Source organism: Grampus griseus, assembly GCF_964374135.1.
Source record: "Grampus griseus genome assembly, chromosome: 21".
NCBI lineage: Eukaryota > Metazoa > Chordata > Mammalia > Artiodactyla > Delphinidae > Grampus > Grampus griseus.
Window position 1 is genome coordinate 32921258 of NC_139015.1, and position 21422 is coordinate 32942679.

Sequence of the window (21422 nt, forward strand, 5' to 3'; positions counted from 1 at the left end):
CTCCCACCCTCCCTATCCCACCCCTCTAGGTGGTCACAAAGCACCAAGCTGATCTCTCTGTGCTATGCGGCTGCTTCCCACTAGCTATCTATTTTACATTTGGTAGTGGATATATGTCCATACCACTCTCTCACTTCATCCCAGCTTACCCTTCCCCCTCCCCGTGTCCTCAAGTCCATTCTCTACATCTGTGTCTTTATTCCTGTCCTGTGCCTAGGTTCTTCATAACCTTTTTTTTTTTAGATTCCATGTATATGTGTTAGCATACGGTATTTGTTTTTCTCTTTCTGACTTACTTCACTCTGTATGACAGACTCTAGGTCCATCCACCTCACTATAAATAACTCAATTTTGTTTCTTTTATGGCTGAGGAATATTCCATTGTGTATATGTGCCACATCTTCTTTATCCATTCATCTGTCGATGGACACTTAGGTTGCTTCCATGTCCTGGCTATTGTAAATAGAGCTGCAATGAACATTGTGGTACATGACTCTTTTTGAATTATGGTTTTCTCAGGGTATATGCCCAGGAGTGGGATTGCTGGGTCATATGGTAGTTCTATTTTTAGTTTTGTAAGGAACCTCCATACTGTTCTCCATAGTGGTTGTATCAATTTACATTTCCACCAACAGTACAAGAGGGTTCCCTTTTCTCCACACCCTCTCCAGCATTTATTGTTCCACAAACTAATTTTCACACTGACACATACACATCAATGACCTTAGTGACCAACTGCTTCATTTACTAATCACAAAAGCTTTCTCTCTCTCTCACTTTTTCTCCCTCTGTGCTTATCAGTATTTGGAGAAATCCCTGCTTCTTACTACTGCCCTAAAAAAGAAAGGGCAGAGTAAGAAGGTGACATTTACATCAATACTGCTAAAAAAAAAAAAAAAAAAAGTCTGATGGAAGCTTAACACAAGGTTAAAACAATAACAGTGAAAAGATGCAAATTTCCTATAAATTTCTACGACCCACCTTATTCTGGACTCCTACATAACTGAAAACAGAACACAGAGATCATCCTTCATTTCCATCTAGAAACAATAGAAGAAAACAAAACACTTAACAAGAACATAAAAACAATAAGGAAGAGCTATTCTGAAAAAGAAGGGAAATTATTCTACTCTTAATCCTAGGAAATAACCAAGGGTAGAAGAGCTACCGTACCAAAGGTCTATTTATGAAGCTGTAATTCGTATAACTCTTATTTTTAAGCTGAAAAAATATAGTCATCAGATTTTCAGTCCAAAAAACTGTGCAAGGAAAAAAGCAGGCACACACAGAGGCTGAGAGGAAGATAAAGGAAGACGAACCTAAAGCCCCAAAGCTTTGAACAATCACTGAGAAGAAGCGGTTTCTCAATATCCCGCGCCTTGAGGAATTCTTCAGTGAAAGTCAATTTCTGAGGGCCAACATCCTATTATAAGCTCCCATTCCTCCTATTGTATCTACTGTTTCTCTATCCACACAGATTGAAACTCTGATCGTAAGCAGATTACCAGCTTTAGCAGCAGGGGAAAAATAACTCAAATATTATACACAAAAGCAATGGGGTAACACAGACGATGTAAGAAACATGTAAAGAAATATGCTACAGTCGAGTTGCTCATATTTGCAGAACGATCTTCTTTCAGCTGCTCAAAAATCCTAAATGGCACTGGGCCAATTCTTGAAATTTGCCTTTTCTTCAGTTTTTTTTAAACCATTCTTCCATGAATATCGTAACGGGTCACTTGGCCATACAGTCCATTCACAGGCATCTGACATGATTATTTACTTCTGGAAACAGCTGCTGAATTCCAAGGCACTGGGACACTTCTTGAAGGAACAAACCTGGTTCTCTGGTCTCTACTGAGGACACGGTGAAACTAGGATTCTCTGAACTCAGCGATGACACGGAAGCCAAGCTGTGCTGTTTCCAAGGTAAGATGCCTTGAAAAAAAAAAAAGCTAAAAATCAATCAGATTTTAAAAACAAAAAAACTCTAATAAAGTAGTGAAAATTCTCACACAGTGTTATATTTTCGCTAAGACTGAAAAATAAGTAACTCAGATAAAAAATTTCAATCCTTCACTTCAACTCTAAATATATTTTCAAAAAAATTTTATAGGGCATCACAGGTTATACAATTAAAAATACTGCAAATAACTGACTGTTCCTGAAATTAACAAAAAATAGCCATTAAAATTGTAAAGAAATTCTGGTGACTGACGTTTTGATGTTTACCATGGCCAGGATAGAAGATGGGCTTTGAGAAAACACTATTTCTCTGCGTTCATATCTTATTTGGAAATGGTATGAACAAGCATGATTTATACTGAGCTATAAAGTGAGCTACAGAACTGATGACCTGGAAAATTTCTTCTAGCCATAAAATTCTGAAATTGCATACTATCTGGTGATAAAATCTTGACACCACTGAACCAGCTGTAGGCAAGCCATTTGACTTTTCCCTGATTTTCTCATCTATAAAATACAGGGCTGGGGCTTCCCTGGTGGCGCAGTGGTTGCGAGTCCGCCTGCGGATGCAGGGGACGCGGGTTCATGCCCCGGTCCGGGAAGATCCCACATGCCGCGGAGCGCCTGGGCCCGTGAGCCATGGCCGCTGAGCCTGCGCGTCCGGAGCCTGTGCTCCGCAATGGGAGAGGCCACAACAGTGAGAGGCCCGCGTACCGCAAAAAAAAAACCAAAACTCTAAAATACAGGGCTGGTTCTTCTTACATGAGGAGATGGGTACTAGGGTCACCGGAGGATGGCTTAAAATACAGATGCCTGCCCAGCTCCAGCTCTAAAGAGCTCTAACCTCTGGGATTAGGCTAAGGCATCTGCTCCTGTTACTGTATAACGAACCCTGGGTCATTCTGTCTACACTCATACTTAAAGAACCACCACACTAGGTCACGTTCGGGATGCAGCTCTACAGCCCTAAGAGTCATAAAACAGGGCAGTAGGGATGCCATTACTCCAGCTTGACAGGTTTAAGACAAATGAAATCACTGTGTCATTTTCTCCTTCCCTAAAAATCCCCCGTTCAGAGAAGATGCCAAAACTAAGATTAAGGCTAACGTGCCAAATGGATAAACACTTCAATGGAGATTATTTTTAGCCCAAATTGTCCCAACTATATCCTCAGATATTTAAATAGAACACAACTGCAGGACGATATTCATAGTCATAAGCTGCTGCTCTGACAGGCCATCCCAAAACATGAGCTGATGTGAAAATGATAGCAGCAACATGCCATTTCTTACTCAAGTTATAAAGCTGCCCCCAAGACAAAGGTCACACCCCCCTCCCCAGCAGAAGCGACATGTCACACAGAACATCGTACCTGCAGAGCTGCTAACCGGGGCTGTGGCCCAGGCTTCACTCCAGGGCACCTCCTCCTGTGATTCCTGGACAGCGGGTATGGTGACGTGTGTGCTCCCCTATCGGCCGAGTCATGTGGATTCAATGGGCTCTGTTGGTGCCCAACACCCCCAATATAATATTGTCAGCTCCCGACTAAAGGGATACAAAACTGGGCTTTCAGAGTAAACCACTTTGCTTCATCTTGCTGGATTTTGTTTGCAGGCCCTCATCCAAGTCCACATGGCTTCAAAGTGACCTCACTCCAGGTTTGTCACCAAACCAACAGTGCCGTTAAGTTTTTTTCCACCAAATGAATATTACTTGGTTGGAAGAGGCCTCCGGGCCCCAAGAGTGTGTTCTACTGTCCAAGACAAGCTGAAAATGTGGGTCAAGATTTCACAAAAGGACAAGGCAAACGGACAGATGGGCACCGGAAGCCTTTAGTAATGCTCCCATCCTGGTAAATTACATTCACTAGGGGTTCTTTCACATGAGTTATTTGACACAGAATTAGTACCTTAAACAGTCACTGCCCTTTGTCCTGGTGAATCACTGTCCTAGAATTCAACAGCTACCAAGAGTCCTAGTCTCCCTCAGCTTTGAGGTTCAAAATTTGGTTTTTCTCCTCTTGCCTTCAGTCATTTCAAAATACAGTCCCCTCAACCATTTCGTTATCAACCTCTTCTGCCTGGAAAATCCAGCATTGTTTCTGCAGCTCAAAGTCATTGCCACCATGTACGCTACTTTGAAATTTTTAAAGAGCTTCCTTTACAGCTGAGAAACTAGGGTCAACTTTTAGCTCTCTTTTCTGTCTTTGATAAAGTAAAACTCCCCAGAGAACCCACACTGATTCAAGAGCCAGGCTGCCTGGGTTCATATGCCACCTCCCTGCTTACTACTCACTTTGTGGTCTCGGGCAGGTGACTGAATTACCTCCCTGTGCCTCAGCTTCCTCATGTGAAAAGTGGGATTATAACTGTACCTACGTCAAAGGACTGTTGTGAGAGTCGAATATGTTTACATGTAAAAGCACATTGTAAGCACTACATCAACGTTAGCTATCATTATGTGCTTTATGTAACTCCAAATTCTCTTATTGTTCCACGTGTGTACACGATGTTTGCCCAACTGAAATACTACCTACTCGAGGACTGGGACCACATTTTGAATATTTCTGATGTTCCCCCCATGCCACCTAATATTCACTCAATAGGTAAAAATAAACCTACTCGGTACAAATTATTATACTGGATGAACAAGGAAGTTCTCAAACACAGACCTGTGTAAACATGTATTCCCTGCCCTCGAGCAGCCTGTATTTTGGGTGGGGAAACAAAACACAGGAAATGGTCATGCAACAATATAAAGCCATAAATGATTAAATGCCAAAGTATGTGGTTTAAACAGCTACCATTCAAAGGGCTCACTGTGAGCTGGGACTCTGGAGAGGGCAAGCCTGCAGTGGCCCTGCCCCTAGAGGTGACTTGGATTTCCACGACAGGTGGGAACAGAGAGAGGATTCCAGCATATCTGCTCATTCCACAGATATTTACTGCACACCTTCAGTAGGCCGGCCTCTGTCCTTGGCTCTTGGAATACGGCCATGAGGGACCCAGAAACGGCCCCTGCACCCTGGGACCTAAAAGGGCACTCACTCCACGTGAGAGCCAAGTTCTGAAGTAAGGAGGAAGGGCCTGTCCTCCAACCCGATGAAACACAACATCCCTTAAATGTCTCGTGAACAGGAGCCAATGCTGGCATTACAGTCACTCCGGCTTCCAACAATGGCAAACATACAGAAATTAATAACTTTTCATGTACTGTATTCTAAATATCTTCCATTGTTTATGAAGCACATTAAAGAGATATTCTCCATATTTCTGGATACAAATAACATATAAGAGATTTACAGACACACACAGTATTACTGGAACAGTTTTCGTAATAGAGGCTGCGGAGGCCCAGCTGCTCAATCTTGCCCAAATGAAAGCCTGTTCATTAAAGCCCTGTGCTTTGTCTCCTCCCGCCCTTTTCCCTTCTTCTTCTACTAGTGGCTGCCCACAGATATCAAATATCTACTAGAAAAGTGCCTGAAGATGCATGTGTTGGCAGGAATCAGTTAGTCACGATGGGTGGAAGTGTTAACACATGCATCTTTTTCTTCCTACATCCGTCCACTCATCTCCTCCCAGAAGAGAACGCCTTCAGGTAAAGGAACCCTCTTATAAATACCGACTGGCAAAGCATTCTCACTCCTTTCTTCTGCGATGATGGACCACTATCTGAAGATGCGTTAAGTCCAATACGCTCTAATCACAAATATGACACATTTCCAAGCGCTTCGCTCATCCTCGGCAGGCCTCTCACCCAATCCTACTCTCCAAAGATGCAAACTGCTGGATCCCACCATCATTCTCGTCATTGTTACGCCTACATAAATTATTACATTGTACCTTTGGAATCACAGAATAAACTTCTTGATTAAGAAAGTCAAAACTACTCAATTAAATCCAGTCAAAAACTTAACTTCTTCATGCACAAAGTACTGGACTCAAATATGTTTAAGACATGTAAAGGCAAACTGAAAAGTAAGGTAGAACCCCTACAACGTAGATTACTTAACATTCTCAACATCTACATACCCATGAAAGTTAGACTCATCAACAAAGTAACAGCCAACCCAGTTTTTTATTTCCTTGGTTTGGTACTGGAAAATCACATTCCTGTTTGACTGTCATTCGTTAACCCTTAATTAGGAATGTTGCTTAGAAACTATATATGGAAAAAGGGCACCTCTCAGAAGGGACCATCAAGGCTTTCCCAACATTTACTTTTTTCCAACATCCAAGCATAGCCTGTTCATTGGGTGACAATGACATGTAATGGGAACTCTGATAAAGAGACACAGGGCTTTGGAAACTATTGAATACCCCAATAAAGGGACTAATTGCAGTTCTGTGCAAATGCAAAGCCTTCTTCCAACTTGAAAAACACATTAAATTACTCTATGAGTCATTTTATATTGCCCACACCCTTATTTTACAAAAAACAGAAACAGAAGCAATTAATGTACATATTCCGCATTTGGACACGTTCAAATCAAACTCGTGTACTCAAGTATTTCTAAGCAACCTATGTTTATGCAAAAAGTTATCCGGAAGATTAAATGAGATAAAGCATGTAGACCATTTGGCAAAGGCCTGGCAAGCAATCAGTACTCAACATTGCACATTATTATCGTTCCTAATTTTCCAACTCTGTAATCATACTAAACAGTTACAAATTTATGCACGTGATTATGTATATATAATATATATAAACGAATATGTGTTACTACTAGAAATAAAGCTTTTATGTTATGTACCAAGCAATGCTCTTCATCCAGACAGAGGTGAGTTTAATTTTAACAGAATGATCCACAAAGCAGCAGAGAAAGCTGGCTAAGGGGTAGGATGTTAAACGTTACCTCTAATCTCTGCTTATCAATTAAGGATACAGCCTCTACGTGGCCTAGTATGAATTATAATCAGCAGTCAGCTGATCCTAGAGAACTCGCTCAAAATGAATAGTTAAGACCTCAAGCACGTGGACAAGTGGCCATTTATTTGCAAGGCTGTGCCAACCACTGAAATCTGATTACTTCAATACTCATGCTGAAATCCTACATAAATTCATTACTTGTCTCATGCTAGAATCTTGCAAGTCCTTACAAAAATTTTAAATATCCAAAAGTCACTTAAACTGACAAGACTACAGCATCCTGGGCACATCCAGTTTTTAGAACACTTCAATAGCCTCGGCCACGCATCATTTATTATGACAGGGAAAATGCAAAGCCAGTGACAGCACGTGCTTTCCTAAGCAAATATTAAAAATAACCCTATGCCCTCATTACGAAAAAGGAAAATCTTCGCGTTCCCAGCTTAATCTCGACCCGGGGCCAATGCACACTCCCACCTCCCACGCCGAGACGCCGCCCGGGCGCGCCGAGGTGGGGCTGGAGGCTGCTCGCGCTCTCGGGAGGACCCGTCCCCTCTCCCCGCGCGCTCGGACGCAGCGCGGCCAGACCCACGTGGACTCCAGGCGACGGCGGCCGGACCCACCGCCGGGGTCGCCGCCCAGGGTCGCGGGGAGGGGCCGGGGGCGGGGCCAGCGCCGCGCCGCTAGGCCGGGGAAGGGAGCCGGGCTGCACTCACGCGCCCGGGGGGCGGCACCGGGGCCGTCGCGGCGTCCCTCCGGTTCGCACACTGAGAGGGGGGCGGGGGGGGGCGGGGGGGGAAAGACCTGGCTCCTCGTTCCATCCGGAAGCCGCCGGGCCGGCAGGAAATGACGAAGCAGAGGTCGTCCGGTCCGTGCGGTAACCGGCTCCGCGCGTCCGGCCGCGACTGCCGGGGAAAGAGCGGGGAGCAGAGCCGCCGGCCCGCGTGCCGCCTGCAGAGCTAGCGGCGTGAGTCGCCCCGCCCCGCCCCGCCCCTCCATGCGGGGGGAGGGTGAGAGGGAGGGAAGGGAGCCCGAGGGCGCCCCTAGCCCCGCGCCCGGCCGTCCCAGCTCCTCTGCCGCCGCGCCCCAGGCTGGAGGGAACAGTGAGGCCCGCAGCTCCAGAATCGCGGATCGAAAGGCGGAGGCCGCCGCCTGCGCAGCGCAGGGCACCCGGGCTGGGAGGATGGGGGGATGGAGGTGTGGAGCGGGCGCGCTTCAGGATCGCACCGCGCGCAGCCCGCGGCGGCCGAGCCCTGGCGGCTCCGGCCCCTGCCGCCTGCCGGGGTGGGGGTTTACATTGTCTGCCCGCTAGACTGCTCCTCTCTCCGGGACTGGCAAGCCTCACGAGTCTGGGCAGGGCCGGAAGCGCCCACGTTTGGGAGTCCAGCGTGCGACTCGCTAGCCTGGGTGGTTTTGGGCGAGTTGTGTACCCAGCCCCCCACCCCGCGTCGTCTGCCAGGTGGAGCTTTCGTGCCTCCCAGCAGGGTGATGGTAACAATTAAATGCATATGTGGACTGCCCAGCACAGGCCCCTCAGATGTTAATTGCCTTCGTCTTGCTGGTTGAAGGCCTGTGACCTTGTACCCTCCCGCTTCAGCAACCCAAGCCTTTAGCGTTTCAGAGGACTGAGGGAAAACAACATTGATGCGATGGGTTGTGTTGTATGGAGCTCTTAGAACTGTGTGAGTGACTCCAATCTGAACTTGTTTCAAAATAGCAAAGCTCTAAGCGAGAGACGAAATGGATACCATTCAGGACACGATGACAAGTGATCCTCAAAACTGAACCACCTAGACACGGCATCAGGAACCCCAAATACAGAAAATAATTTAAAAATGATACAGCCGCTTGATTCCAAGAAGAGTACTAGTTCTCTACTTAAAAGTTTGTCAAACTGAAATCAAGCGCCAGTTGTCACATTTTGCCAACTTTATCTCTGGATAGTTATGTTCAGCTCATCCTAGCAACTCCTTACTGAAATAGCTCAAGCATTAGTTTACAGGAAAAATATGTGGAAAAGGTGCAGTTTTCTCAGAAAAGCCCTGAATGACAATCCAAGCACATGGTGGTCTTGCTGAAACATCCATTAACTTGCCAGGAACAAACCACTGTAACGCCCCTGGGCATTGTGCTTCAGACTTAGAGGGAGGCTGTGAGGTGTGCAGTAGCCGCTCAGCAGGTGTGTGTGTGTACACTTGGTTAGACTGTGGCGAGCTGGGTGGGGACCAGTCATAGTTCAGGCCACATGGGAGCTGTGGTCTGTACTGTGACTTTGTACAGGACCACTCCTTATTCCTGGCAGTCTTACAAAGGCATGCCATTGGTCATGATGGAGGACCAGGCACGAAAGGCCTACCCCCGGTGCAAGTCTTTCACAACCATACTACTAAAAGTAACTCAAGTGCGTGTCCCCAGAACAGTAGTGTCACTGCGTACCAATCAAGTTGTGTAATTCACAGTAAAATTTCACCATTCTTGGTCAGCAGAATTTCAGAATCCTTCTCTAAAATATAATGAAAAACTGGCATATTTGTAGGAGGAGGAAGACAGCTCTGTAGGAATACACCATTTATTGAGTGGCACATGAACAGAATTTTGTGGAACACTAAAGCAAGAAATTCATCTGGCTCAGATCCAGTCAGGCGGTAGAAAACACGTAGGAAATACTTTAAAAGTGTGTCAGATAAAGGGCACCTGCAAAATGTCTCAGTAGCCATTGTTAAGTCTGCTCCCCTTTTCTTCTCCAATTTGTTCGTAACTCCCAATCCTGAAACCTGCCACCCTCACTGCATGGCCGTGCCGGCCTTTCCACAGCACCTCAAACCAGACCTCTGAAGTCATCTCTTATGGCCAAAAACAGTCATCGTTATTTTATGTTTTGGCACCAACGGAAATCTAGAAAAAAATGCTAGATTCCATAAATTGTAAAGACAATTATAGTCTCTGATGTTCCAAAAGTTTCCATTCCTGAAGTAGGCTGATTACTTACTATGAATAATGTTACATCCAGAGAAACTCTGGAGTTCAATTTTAAGGAATAAGAATTGAAACTGTGAATAATGCCAAATCCCCCTGCGCCTCCCACTCTCTTAAAAAAAAAACAAAAATCCATAGCCAATCTTTAATATGTAGGAATTGGGTATGTTTAATATTTAGATCTTGCATCTATAAAGTTTTAAGTTCTGTTTTTATTATTCTCTGTCTAATTTTTAAAAGACCAATCCTCATGCTCATCAGACACCAATAGATGTTTCAGAGGAATGACTCTTGCCCTCAATGTCTAGAATGTAAGTTAAATGGCCATTCACGATACTCACTTTAATACAGTCTGTCCGCGAACGTCTGACAGAGACTTCAGGTGCCAGAATGGGGCCAACATGCCACCTGGCCTGGGAGCAGACCCCAAGGAAATTTCATTCATTTTATGCAGAGGCAAACTGTAAGAAAGAAAACAGACTCTGCCCTTAATATACACTTATTAAGTTACTGAGCCAAATCTACACTAAAGAACATTTTGGGGACTTCCCTGGTGGCACAGTGGATAAGACTCTGCGCTCCCAGTGCAGGGGGCCTGGGTTCGATCCCTGGTCAGAGAACTAGATCCCACATGCATGCTGCAACTAAGAGTTGGCATGCCACAGCTAAGGGGCCGGTGAGCCACAACTAAGGAGCCCTGGAGAGGCAACTAAGGAGCCCACTTACCTTAAAAAAAAAAAATTTTTTTTGGAGGCTCACAGGACAGATTGCAAGATATTTCAGTGGAGGAATTTCTGCAATGCCTTCACTGTTATAGGGTGTCTAGAAAAAATTGCAAAACAATTTCTTGGACATTCCAGATACCTTTTTTCTTGGTATTAGAAAATGGCTATCTTAGTAGAAACTACAGTACAGTTATCACCTGTCATTTGTTCAGTTTTTCTCCTTTTTTTTTTGCGGTACACGGGCCTCTCACTGTTGTGGCCTCTCCCGTTGCGGAGCACAGGCTCTGGATGCGCAGGCTCAGCGGCCATGGCTCACGGGCCTAGCCGCTCCGTGGCATGTGGGATCTTCCCGGACCGGGGCACGAACCCGTGTCCCCTGCATCGGCAAGCGGACTCTCAACCACTGCGCCACCAGGGAAGCCCAGTTTTTCTCCTTTTGATAGAGTATCTAAAACAACACTTCCGAATTTCTTTCACATATTAGGTCATTTTACTTAGACTTACCTAGTTTAGATTTAACACAAGAGCAGAACTTTCTCTTTAAGGAAAAATTCAGTGAACTTCCCAAGTGCAAATAAGAAACCAGTACTCTTTCCCTTGCTACTTGATATACTTGCTGTTACCATTCATTTTCTGTGGGAATGTCCAAAGAATGCATTTCCTTGAATAGAAGTCACAGCTGTGTAAATAGCAAAATAACTTTTTATCCCATAGCTTCCACAGTGGGCCAGGAGGCCAAAACTAGATAAAGCTCCAGACATTTTCGTTTTCCAGGTGTGTCAGGGGCCTGTGGAAGAGCACGGTCCTGGCTGGCGCATCTCATCCAGACTGCTGTCACGGGTCTAACGCTGTCCTTCTCTCTTAGCACCCCAGCCATTTGTGTGGACCTCTGTTTTAAGTATTCAGTTGCTTTCATCTGGGTGATAGTTACAGTTTGGAAACTGTGCAGTGACATTTCAACCCATATCCTTTTAGAAATATGATTTTTAAATCCCAAGTTTGAACCTTTATGTAGGAACTGTGATGTTTCAAAGTCAGAAATAGGCGAAAATGTGTTCCATGCCTTAGTGATCTAGACCAGGGTTGGCCAACATTTTCTTAACGGGCCAGATGGTAAACATTTTAGGCTTTGAGGGCTGTGAGGCAAAAATGGAAGATGCTCTGCTTAAAATGTATCCGTTTAGAAATGTAAAACCATTCTTGGCTCCTGGGCCATACAAAGGCAGGCAGGGGGCTGGAACTGGCCAGCAGGCCCTCTGTTTGCCAGCCCTTGTCCAGCCGTCACACCATCACTAACTGAAAGAAACCCTGCCCTCTTTGCTGCCTTACAGTCCCATGCCTGGCGGTTACAGAGTGATGGGTGACGAGGGCTCTATCGATTACAGCGTTCACGAGGCCTGGAATGAAGCCACCAACGTGTACCTGGTAGTGATCCTTGTCAGCTTTGGGCTCTTCATGTATGCCAAGAGGTAAAGGCTTTAGATTCTCAGGGTTGATAAGAACCCAACCATTTATAAGTTTTGTAGGTTTGTTTGTTTGATCTAAGTTAAATGCACAAAAATAATTTCATCAGCATTTTTGTTCCTGCTATGAAATCACTGTCTAGTCGGGTCAGCCCTCACATTACCGGACACCAGGATTTGGCTTGGAAAACCCAGTTGCTCTGAGAGATGGGGATTTAAGTGCAGCTCTTGGCACCCAGACCAGATGCTCTATACTCCTATTCTATCATTTCTGATATAGCTCAGTTTTCTCATTCAGCCAGCTTCACTGTCACCCTTGGATGAGCACATATTTTGGGCCAATGTCCCTGAAATGCACAAACTCTAACTCCTATGTGTTCAGCAATTCTGTCTTCGCAAATTTCAAGCCTTCTCTTCTGTTTCTTGTGCATAATATTGGTATGATCCAATTACTTGTCTGTCCGTCCCCCAAAACTCAGTCCCCTGAGAACAAGGACTTTATTTAACCTTTGTGTCCCTGATGTGCCACATGGTGTAAATCCTCAATAAATATTTCTTGCTGTGATTCCAGATGCTGTAGCGTAATTCAGCTGTTCTTTTCCACACTCCCTGGCTCCTTTCCTTCAAGTACAGTTAAAAACAAATGCACGGTGAGGGGCGTGCTTTGAAGAGGAAAAACAGCAGTAGTTGGATTGAGCTGCTGCTGCCCATAGCCATGTGCTCGGTGGCGTCCTCTACCAAGGTCAAAGGCATTAGACAGTTCAGGATAATTAGTCAACCAAGAATAATTGATGCTCTGCCCGGGGAAAAGTTCAGACCCACACTTGCCACGGGACCTGCAGGCTCGCCCTTCCCGACCCTGAGACCCCTGAGCTGCTGGCCAGCTGGCCGCCTGGACTCTCGGGGGAGCGGGGCCGGGGGGTGGGGGGGGCAGGGGAGAGGAGGCCTCCACAGAGCATGGGGGAGCCGCTGGCAGGTAGCAGCCTTCCCCTAAAAATAGCCACCGTCTCCTCCCCACCCCAATGTTTTAAAGGCAGAGACAGGCTGTTGTTAATTTTAACTATATGACCCCACTAAGGCCATGCTACTCTATTTAAGAAATCCTTTATTCATTGTTTTTCAAAATTAAGGTCTGCTCACATTCTGTTTATTCTCTGCCTGCAATAACTTAGTTTTATTTGCGTGACATGAGAGGGAGGGGAAAAATAATCATACGTTTTTTGTCTGAGCATTTTTCCATACAACAGGGCTTTTTTTGTGGGGATTGAGGGGAGACGCTTTGTTGTATGAAGTGGGCATGTTCAGCTACTGCCTTTTCTTTCTTATAACCCTGTGACTGTACATGTACAGCTTCATACTTCTAGTGAAAGAAAGAATACTTGAGCCCAGGAAGCATCTCACGGGGACAAAATAGAAGATGGACTCAGGGCCACTTACGTCCTTTTAATGCAGCTTCTGGTTACTACGATCGTTTGAATGTTACAGTCCTACAGCTATGAATACAAATCTCTTTTCTGCATTGGTTTTGTGTTTTAGAAATAAAAGGAGAATTATGAGGATATTCAGTGTGCCACCTCCAACAGACACTCTGTCAGAGCCCAACTTTTATGACACAATAAGCAAAATTCGGTTAAGACAGCAACTGGAAATGTACTCCATTTGTAAGTATTCTGTGCTTAATTACGTACATAAGCATATTTAAAATAGACTCTTTGGGGTTGAGTCTCGTTGGCAAAGGTTATCAGAAATAGCTGATAATGACACAGGGAACTATATTCAATATCCTGTAATAAACCATAATGGAAAAGAATATGAATAAGAATATATGTATGTATATCTGAATCACTTTGCTGTACACCAGAAACTAACACAACATTGTAAATCAACTATACTTCAATTTAAAAAAAATTTTTTTTTAAGAAAGAAGTAGCTGGTAATGAAAACGTAGGGCCTTTTTTAGATGCTCAACACAGTATCAGCAAACCCGGTTTGCATGAAGTTAGTGTTTCAGGACACTTCACTTATTTGGGGCCCTTCCAAGACCCTGAGAAGAGCCCTAGCAACGTGTTTCACGTTTTGAAAATTTGGCAGAAATTAGATGCCTTAACAGTCGGTGAGGCTCCTGTCTCATCCTTCTCTAATTTCCCTCCTTTGCACTTCCCTCATGTGCAGTGGCGTTGAGGTGGCCAAGAGCATTTGGGGGATCTGGCTGAGGGGACGTTGAGTTGAACCTACTTTAGTTCAGGTTTGAAATTTTGTGTTTATAGAGTTTGCAGTCACTTCTTGACAATTAAATTGCTATGTGCTGCAGCCATAGCAGTATAGGAACGGCTTCCAGGCCAGAGGTTATTAACATGTCCTGTGGTACTAAACCCTGTGAGTAAGTGGTGGAGAAGAAACAAAGGTTAAAGGGCAAGGAGCCAGGATGAATTGTACATCCAAGCCACAGCCTTTGATGCCACCATTTAAAAAAATGAGGTGTGGTTTCCATGGTGTATCATTAAATGAGAAAAGGCAAGATGTAATTATATATATGCTAGGGTACTGCTCCTTTAAAATCAAATGACCAAAACATCCCTATCTACGTGTAATAAAAATGTAGTATAGAATTTTGTTTTTATTGAAGTATAGTTGATTTACAATGTTGTATTAGTTTCACGTATACAACACAGTGATTCAGATATATATATATATATATATATATATATATATATATGTATGTTATTTTTCAGATTCTTTTCCCTATAGGTCACCACAGAATATTGAGTATGGTTCCCCGTGCTATACAGTAGGTCCTCGTTGGTGATCCACTTTATATACAGTAGTACACATATGTTAATCCCAACCTCCCAATTCATTCCTCCCCAACTCCTTTCCCCGTTGGCAGCCACAAGTCTGTCCTCTATGTCTGTGGGTCTATTTCTGTTTTGTAAGTAAGTTCATTTGTATCTTTTTTTTTTTAAGATTCCACATGTAAGTGATACATGGTATTTGTCTTTCTCTGTCTGACTTACTTCACTTAGTACAACGATCTCTAGGTCCATCCATGTTGCTGCAAATGGCATTATTTCATTCTTTCTTATGGCTGAGTAATATTTCATTGTGTGTATATATATATATATATATATATATATATATATATATATATATATATACACACACACACACACACCTCCTCTTCTTTATCCAGTCATCTGTATATGGACATTTAGGTTGTTTCCATGTCTTGGCTATTGTAAACAGCACTGTAATGAACATTGGGGTGCATGTATCTTTTCAAATTTTAGTTTTCTCTGGATATATGCCCAGGGGTGTGATTGCTGGATCATATGGTAACTCTATTTTTAATTTTTTAAGGAACCTGCATACTGTTTTCCATAGTGGCTGTATCAATTTACCTTCCCACCAACAGTGTAGGAGGGTTCCCTTTTCTTCACACCCTCTCCAGCATTTATTATTTATAGACTTTTTGATGATGGCCATTCTGACCGGTGTGAGATGATACCTCATTGTAGTTTTGATTTGCATTTCTCTAATAAAAATGTTGAGCATCTTTTCACGTGCCTGTATGTCTTCATTGGAGAAATGTCTATTTAGATCATCTGCCCATTTTTTGATTGGGTTGTTTCTAAAAATGTTCTGTATAATTACACAAGTCTGGAGGAAGGCTTGGAAAGATACACATCAGATTATTAACATTCATTACCTTGATGGGAACACTGTGGGACTCGAGGGAAAAGAGTGGATATTTTTAAAAGAAAGATAGATGTCTGTGTGTTTGCGTGCTCGCATAGAAAGAAGCAAGAAAGAGTGATCAGCAAGATGTTACTGGTATGTGTCTCGGGTGGGCTGGAATTTCAGGTGAAAAGTAGAAAAACCATATATATATATATTTACACAAGTAGAACCTCTAGAAATTTCTTCAGCATAAATTTTATCCTGAGAAGTAGTAACAGCAGTTCCTTTGGGGAAAGGAACTGCAGGACTAATCAGGTGGGAGGAAGGTACACCTTCCCTGTTTCCTCTTTTGTCCCTTTTGCATTCATGTTTTACTAGTTCAGAATAAGAAGTAAAACTGAATGTTACAGAGTAGCATTATTCACAGTAGCCAAAAGATGGAAACAACCCAAGTGTCCTTGACTGATGGATCCACAGAATGTGGTCTATACATGAATAGGATGTTATTCAGCCTTTAAGAGGAAGGAAATTCTTTTTTTTTTTTTTTGGTTGCATTGAGTTTTCTTTGCTGCACACGGGCTTTCTCTAGTTTCAGTGAGTGGGGGCTACTCTTCGTTGTGGTGCGCAGGCTTCTCATTGCAATGGCTTCTCTTGTCGTGGAGCACGGGCTCAGTAGTTGCAGCACGTGGGCTCAGTAGTTGTGGCTCGCAGGCTCTAGAGCGCAGGCTCAGTAGTTGTGGCACACGGGCTTAGTTGCTCTGCGGCATGTGGGGTCTTCCTGGACCAGAGCTCGAACCCATGTCCCCTGCATTGGCAGGCGGATTTTTAACCACTGCGCCACCAGGGAAGTCCCAAGAGGAAGGAAGTTCTGACACATGCTACAACATGGATGCACCTTGAAGACATTATGCTTTGTAATTATTTTTATTGTGAAGTGAAAGAAGCCAGTCACAAAAGAACAAATATTGTGTGATTTCTCTTCTGTGTAGCAAATTCACAGAGACAGAAAGCAGAATCGTCACTAGGAGTGGGGGAGGGAGTGGGGAGTTACTGTGGAATGAGGACAAAGGTCAGCGTGGGGTGATCAAAAGAAGCGTGGTGGTGGTGGCAGCACAACAGTGTGAATGTAGTTAATGTCCCTGAACTGTACACTTAAAAATGGTTAAAATGGCAAGTTTATGTTTTTGTATTTCACTTCAAAAAAATATATCCTTAAGGAAATTTAAGTATTTAAAAAACAAAAACAGGGAACCAGAAGCTCTGTATAGAAAATTATAAGTAAAGAGTTAGGTTTTCATTGATGCCTAGTCAAAACAGAAGTTTGTAGGTGTTCCCTGGTGGCCTAGCAGTTAGGATTCGGTGTTTTCACTGCAGTGGCCCAGGTTCGATCCCTGGTCAGGGAACTAAGATCCCACATGGCTGGAGGCACAGCCAAATACAAAAAACAAACAAACAAAAATCAGAAGTTAGATCCTATCAAAAAATATTCAGTAGTATAGCATATACAATTATAAAGCCAGTGTACAGCTCTTTTTCTTCTTTGATGAGAATGGCATAAAATGAAATTTATCAGGACACCTGTGTTTGTAAGGCATGGTAGTTTTCTGTTGCTGCTGTATTATCACAAATTCAGTGGCTTAACACAACACGGATCTTACAATTAGAGATTAAAAGTCCTACAGCAGATTCACTGACTAAAATCAAGGTGTTGGCAGAGTTCTGCTGTTTCTTTCTGGATGCTCTAAAGGAGAAGCTGTTTCTTTGCCTTTTCCAGCTTCTAGAAACCACCCATGCTGCTTGCTTTGTGGCTTCATTCGCCCATCCTCAAAGCCAGTAGCACTGCATCTTTCTGACCGTTCTTCCATTTTTATAGTTCCCTCTCTCTCTCAACTCTGCCAGGAAAGGTTCTCTGATTTTCAGGGCCCCTATGATCAGGTTGGGCCAGATAATCCAGGGTAATCCCCCTTCTCAAGGTCCTTACCTTAAAAACATCTTTAAAGTCCCTTCTGCCCCAGAAGGTAACATATTCACAGATTATGGGGATTAGGATGTGGACATCTTTGGAAACCATTGTTCTTGTAAATAGTGAGTATTTGCACATTTAAAGAGGCCCATCACAGGGACTTCCCTCGTGACACAGTGGTTAAGAATCCGCCTGCGGTGGGGGGTGGGGGGGGCTTCCCTGGTGGTGCAGTGGTTAAGAATCTGCCTGCCAATGCAGGGGACATGGGTTTGAGCCCTGGTCCGGGAAGATCCCACATGCCGCGGAGCAACTAAGCCCGTGTGCCACAGCTACCGAGCCTGCGCTCTGGAGCCCGTGAGCCACAACCACTGAGCCCACGTGTCACAACTATTGAAGCCCGCGCGCCTAGAGCCTGTGCTCCACAACAAGAGATGCCACTGCAATGAGAAGCCTGTGCAGCAACGAAGACCCAACACAGCCAAAAACAGGAGAAGCTACCGCAGTGAAAAGGCAGCGCATTGCAATGAAGAGTAGCCCCCACTCGCCGCAACTAGAGAAAGCCCATGCCCAGCAACTAAGACCCAACAACGAAGACCCAATGCAGCCATAAGTAAATAAATAAATAAATAAATTTATTTAAAAAATAAAGAGTCCCATCACATTGCATCATTCTTAGTGCTGATGATGGCATGTCTAGTCCTGACTTAGTCTGGAAGTTCAAGAGGAAATAGCAAACAAAATTCTTTTCCTTAAAGAGGACTCCCAAAATTGTAAAGCTTTCAGCCACAATAATCTGGATCCACCCTGAGTATATAAACAAACAGTATTTCTTCCTTGGCTGGTAAAAAACTTAATGAAGAGACTGAAAGTTTGAAAGCCAAGCAGTGAACGACATTTGCAAAGACTTTAGCCCTGCACTCTCTCTAGTTTCAGTTTAAGACCTTCAATAAATATTTCTCAGAAGCACAAAAAGAACACAGAATTGCAAGTCTGTTTTTTCTTCTAGTTTATATTAATGACAATGTTCAGTAAATCTCTTAGGCTTCTCATTTAAAATATAGTCAAATTCCTTATGATGTGGACAAAAGCATTATTATTAACTTATCTTGAGGTGGAGATGGGAAATAAGAAAGGACATTACAAAATGTTAATTTAAGTTTAGTAGCTTAATTAGTGTTTACCCTATATTTCAATGCTCTGAATAATCCTGATGTACAAGACAATAATAATAAACATCTGAAAATGGATATCAGCACTGCTGAGAAATTAGAGGATCATGAAGTATAATAAATTGCCTCTAATGAATAAAAAATTGTTTAATTCTAAGCTAATTCTTTACTGAGAATCATGACTTGACTGTGATTTAATGATGTGAGCTCATAATTATTTTGCAATTTTATTAATCATATCTCCTTTTTTCTTGCTTATTGTTTTGTTTGTTTTTCAATAGCCAGAAAGTATGATTATCAGCAGCCACAGAGCCAGGCTGACAGCGTGCAGCTCTCATTGGAATGAAATCTCAGAAAATGAGCAGCAGGAATGATCGTTGTTCAAGAGTGCAGTCTCCTCGCGCTGCCAAGTCATGAGCAGCAATTTTTTTAAACTTCTGTCTCCATAAAATCATTTTATTTGTGACTTTTCCCCAATTTTTTGGTGTGTTTTGTTTCACTTTTTTAAACCTCATCTCCAAATCATTTGTTCCACAAATCAGAAATTCCTCAAAAGGCCTGAACACAGAGAGTCTGCACGTACCTAGGAAGATAGACTATCACCAGAGATGGTGACTGTACCTTGTGAAGACTTTGATCCCTTCAGGAGACAGTCAGGAAATAAAAACACATCTTTGGAAGCAAGAGTCTGGAGCTGATGCCACTTTGGAACTTCTTTGCCAACTTAAAAAATAAAAATCTAATCATTGGAATAACTTCCTCTTCGACTGTGTTCTGGGATAAATATAATAAGGATAACAGACTAACGTATGTTCTTACGGCTGTTGTTACCTCTAACCGAATTAACCGTTTTTGCTACTTCAGAATTTGCACAGTAAACTGTCTTTTCTGCGTTGTGAAATTGTGATGCGCACCCCCCTGCTAACTGTAGAAGTTTTCTGTGACTGGAGTTTGTTCCCCTTAATTGTATTCCCAGGAGTTTCTTCCACCAGAAGAGTCTTCTTTCGGCCGTGCTGGGGCTATACTGCGGAATACATGGGCACCTCTGGTGTCAGTGGCTTGCTTTGGGGTCATGTGACCATCAGTCTTTAATGTAACTGTATGGTTTCTTAGGCTTTTTTAGCATAATAAGCTTCCCTGCAGACTCTCATATCTTGTACCATTTTGTACTGTACATTGAAATGTTTTCACCCAGTTTTTCATATTTATTTAAATAAAAGCCGGTTGGGGATAGTGGCAGGGAAGTTCAACTGTCCATGTAACTGTCCATAAATTAGTTTTTGAATCAAAACTATAATTTTAAGAGTTAGAGTTAATATTTCAAGCATTATTGCCTTTTCCTTTATAATTATGAAGTAAAGAATATAAATGAAAAGGTTTAGACCAAATAAAATCATTTCAGGGAAATTGCATTTACTTTTAAAATTTAAATCTTTTCAAATATATATATATATTATACAAGGTGAATTGTTGACCAAATGGAATAATTATTTCTTAACTCACAGATGAGTTTGAACGTACCGCCTGTATGTAGAATGAATACTCGGACTGAAGGATTGTAAACAGTTACAATTATGGCCTGGGGATAGCAGAGCAGCAAGGGGACAATCTTCTTAAACTTTGCTTTGCTCTCATGTAATCAGGAACGGGGGCGGTTTACCTGCTGTCCCTGATGTGTGGCACAAATCTAGACAAATTACGAAAACTGGCTATCTCAGCTGATTTGTACAGTGCACCTAAATAAACATCAATCACAGCGAAATGGACTGTGATGGTTTTTTATTTGCATCCACTGGACAGAGACAGTCACGACTAAAACCTCACAGATCATTTGGTGAGAGTGGAACTCTGGCAAGTGAGAGAGGAAGATTCCTCATTTCTTCTCCGAAGCCCGCTGATGGGAGTCACGCCTCCACCAGCAGGATCAACAGCAAGTCCGCCTTTGAAGTTTCTTCTCTGCTTCCACAGCTGAGCTGGGAACGCAGGGGATGCCCTGCAGCCACACTTCAAAGGGACACCAGTTATTGTCCTGCTTCTGCCCCTGAATCCACCAAGGGTTTGATGGAACTATTTTCTTTGGAAGAAAAAAGGCATGACTAATAAACAGGTCAGTAACACTTGTGTTCTCTGTTTCCTCATTTCTCTCTTTAACTGCATAAGATGCTCTGCGGTAAGCATGGAGGGGCAGCCTCCCTGGGTGCACAGCTGGGCCCAGCCCACTGCTCCAAGGGGCACAGATGCTTGCTAATGACCCCACACCGTTTCAGGTGGAGCTCCTGATAGGATTCAGCGGAAAACGAGATGCAGAGTTTAGGGTGAAATTGCTGTACTGTCGGAAATATATTTAAGTATTGAGTAAAAATAAGAGAGAAAATGGTAATAAAAATAATTTCAGATATTAAGAATAAATGTATCTTAGTACTATATATAAAATAATCAACAAATTTCATATATCACTTATATGTGGAATCTAAAAAAATGATACAAGTGAACTTATTTACAAAACAAACACGGTTACCAAAGGGGAAAGGGGTGGGGGAAGGATAAGTTAGGAGTTTGGGTTTAACATATACACACTACTATATATGAAATAGATAACCAACAAGGACCT

The 21422-nt window shown here is 43.2% G+C and overlaps 2 protein-coding genes across 4 annotated transcripts in view; one reads left to right on the forward strand and one right to left on the reverse strand.

Moving 5' to 3' along the window:
* The window catches only part of SLC20A2 (solute carrier family 20 member 2), a 104468-nt gene extending 96694 nt beyond the window's left edge, over positions 1-7774 (reverse strand). The window contains exons 1-4 of one of the 3 annotated variants that reach the window (XM_082680294.1): positions 7642-7731; positions 3338-3732; positions 1840-1938; positions 982-1040 (exon numbers count right to left, since the gene is read on the reverse strand). The gene's annotated coding sequence lies outside the window, so the exon portion shown is untranslated. Of the gene's footprint in view, positions 1-981; positions 1041-1839; positions 1939-3337; positions 3733-7641 lie in introns of all 3 variants that reach the window. The other 2 variants (XM_082680297.1, XM_082680296.1) reach the window with 2 other exon arrangements.
* Positions 7667-20906, forward strand: SMIM19 (small integral membrane protein 19). The gene is made up of 4 exons (XM_082680298.1): positions 7667-7804; positions 11870-12007; positions 13538-13662; positions 19093-20906. The coding sequence occupies exons 2-4, from the start codon at positions 11874-11876 to the stop codon at positions 19155-19157; spliced, it is 324 nt and encodes a 107-aa protein (XP_082536424.1). The 5' UTR covers positions 7667-7804; positions 11870-11873; the 3' UTR covers positions 19158-20906.
* The last annotated feature ends 516 nt before the right edge of the window (positions 20907-21422 follow it).

What these genes read in the sequence shown, in the direction of transcription:
- SMIM19 (XM_082680298.1), top strand. Translation starts at nt 11,874, where the DNA reads ATGCCTGGCGGTTACAGAGTGATGGGTGACGAGGGCTCTATCGATTAC. An exon ending in CTCTTCATGTATGCCAAGAG is followed by an intron (nt 12,008 to 13,537) that starts GTAAAGGCTTTA and finishes TTTGTGTTTTAG; the next exon opens with AAATAAAAGGAGAATTATGA. An exon ending in ACTGGAAATGTACTCCATTT is followed by an intron (nt 13,663 to 19,092) that starts GTAAGTATTCTG and finishes GTTTTTCAATAG; the next exon opens with CCAGAAAGTATGATTATCAG.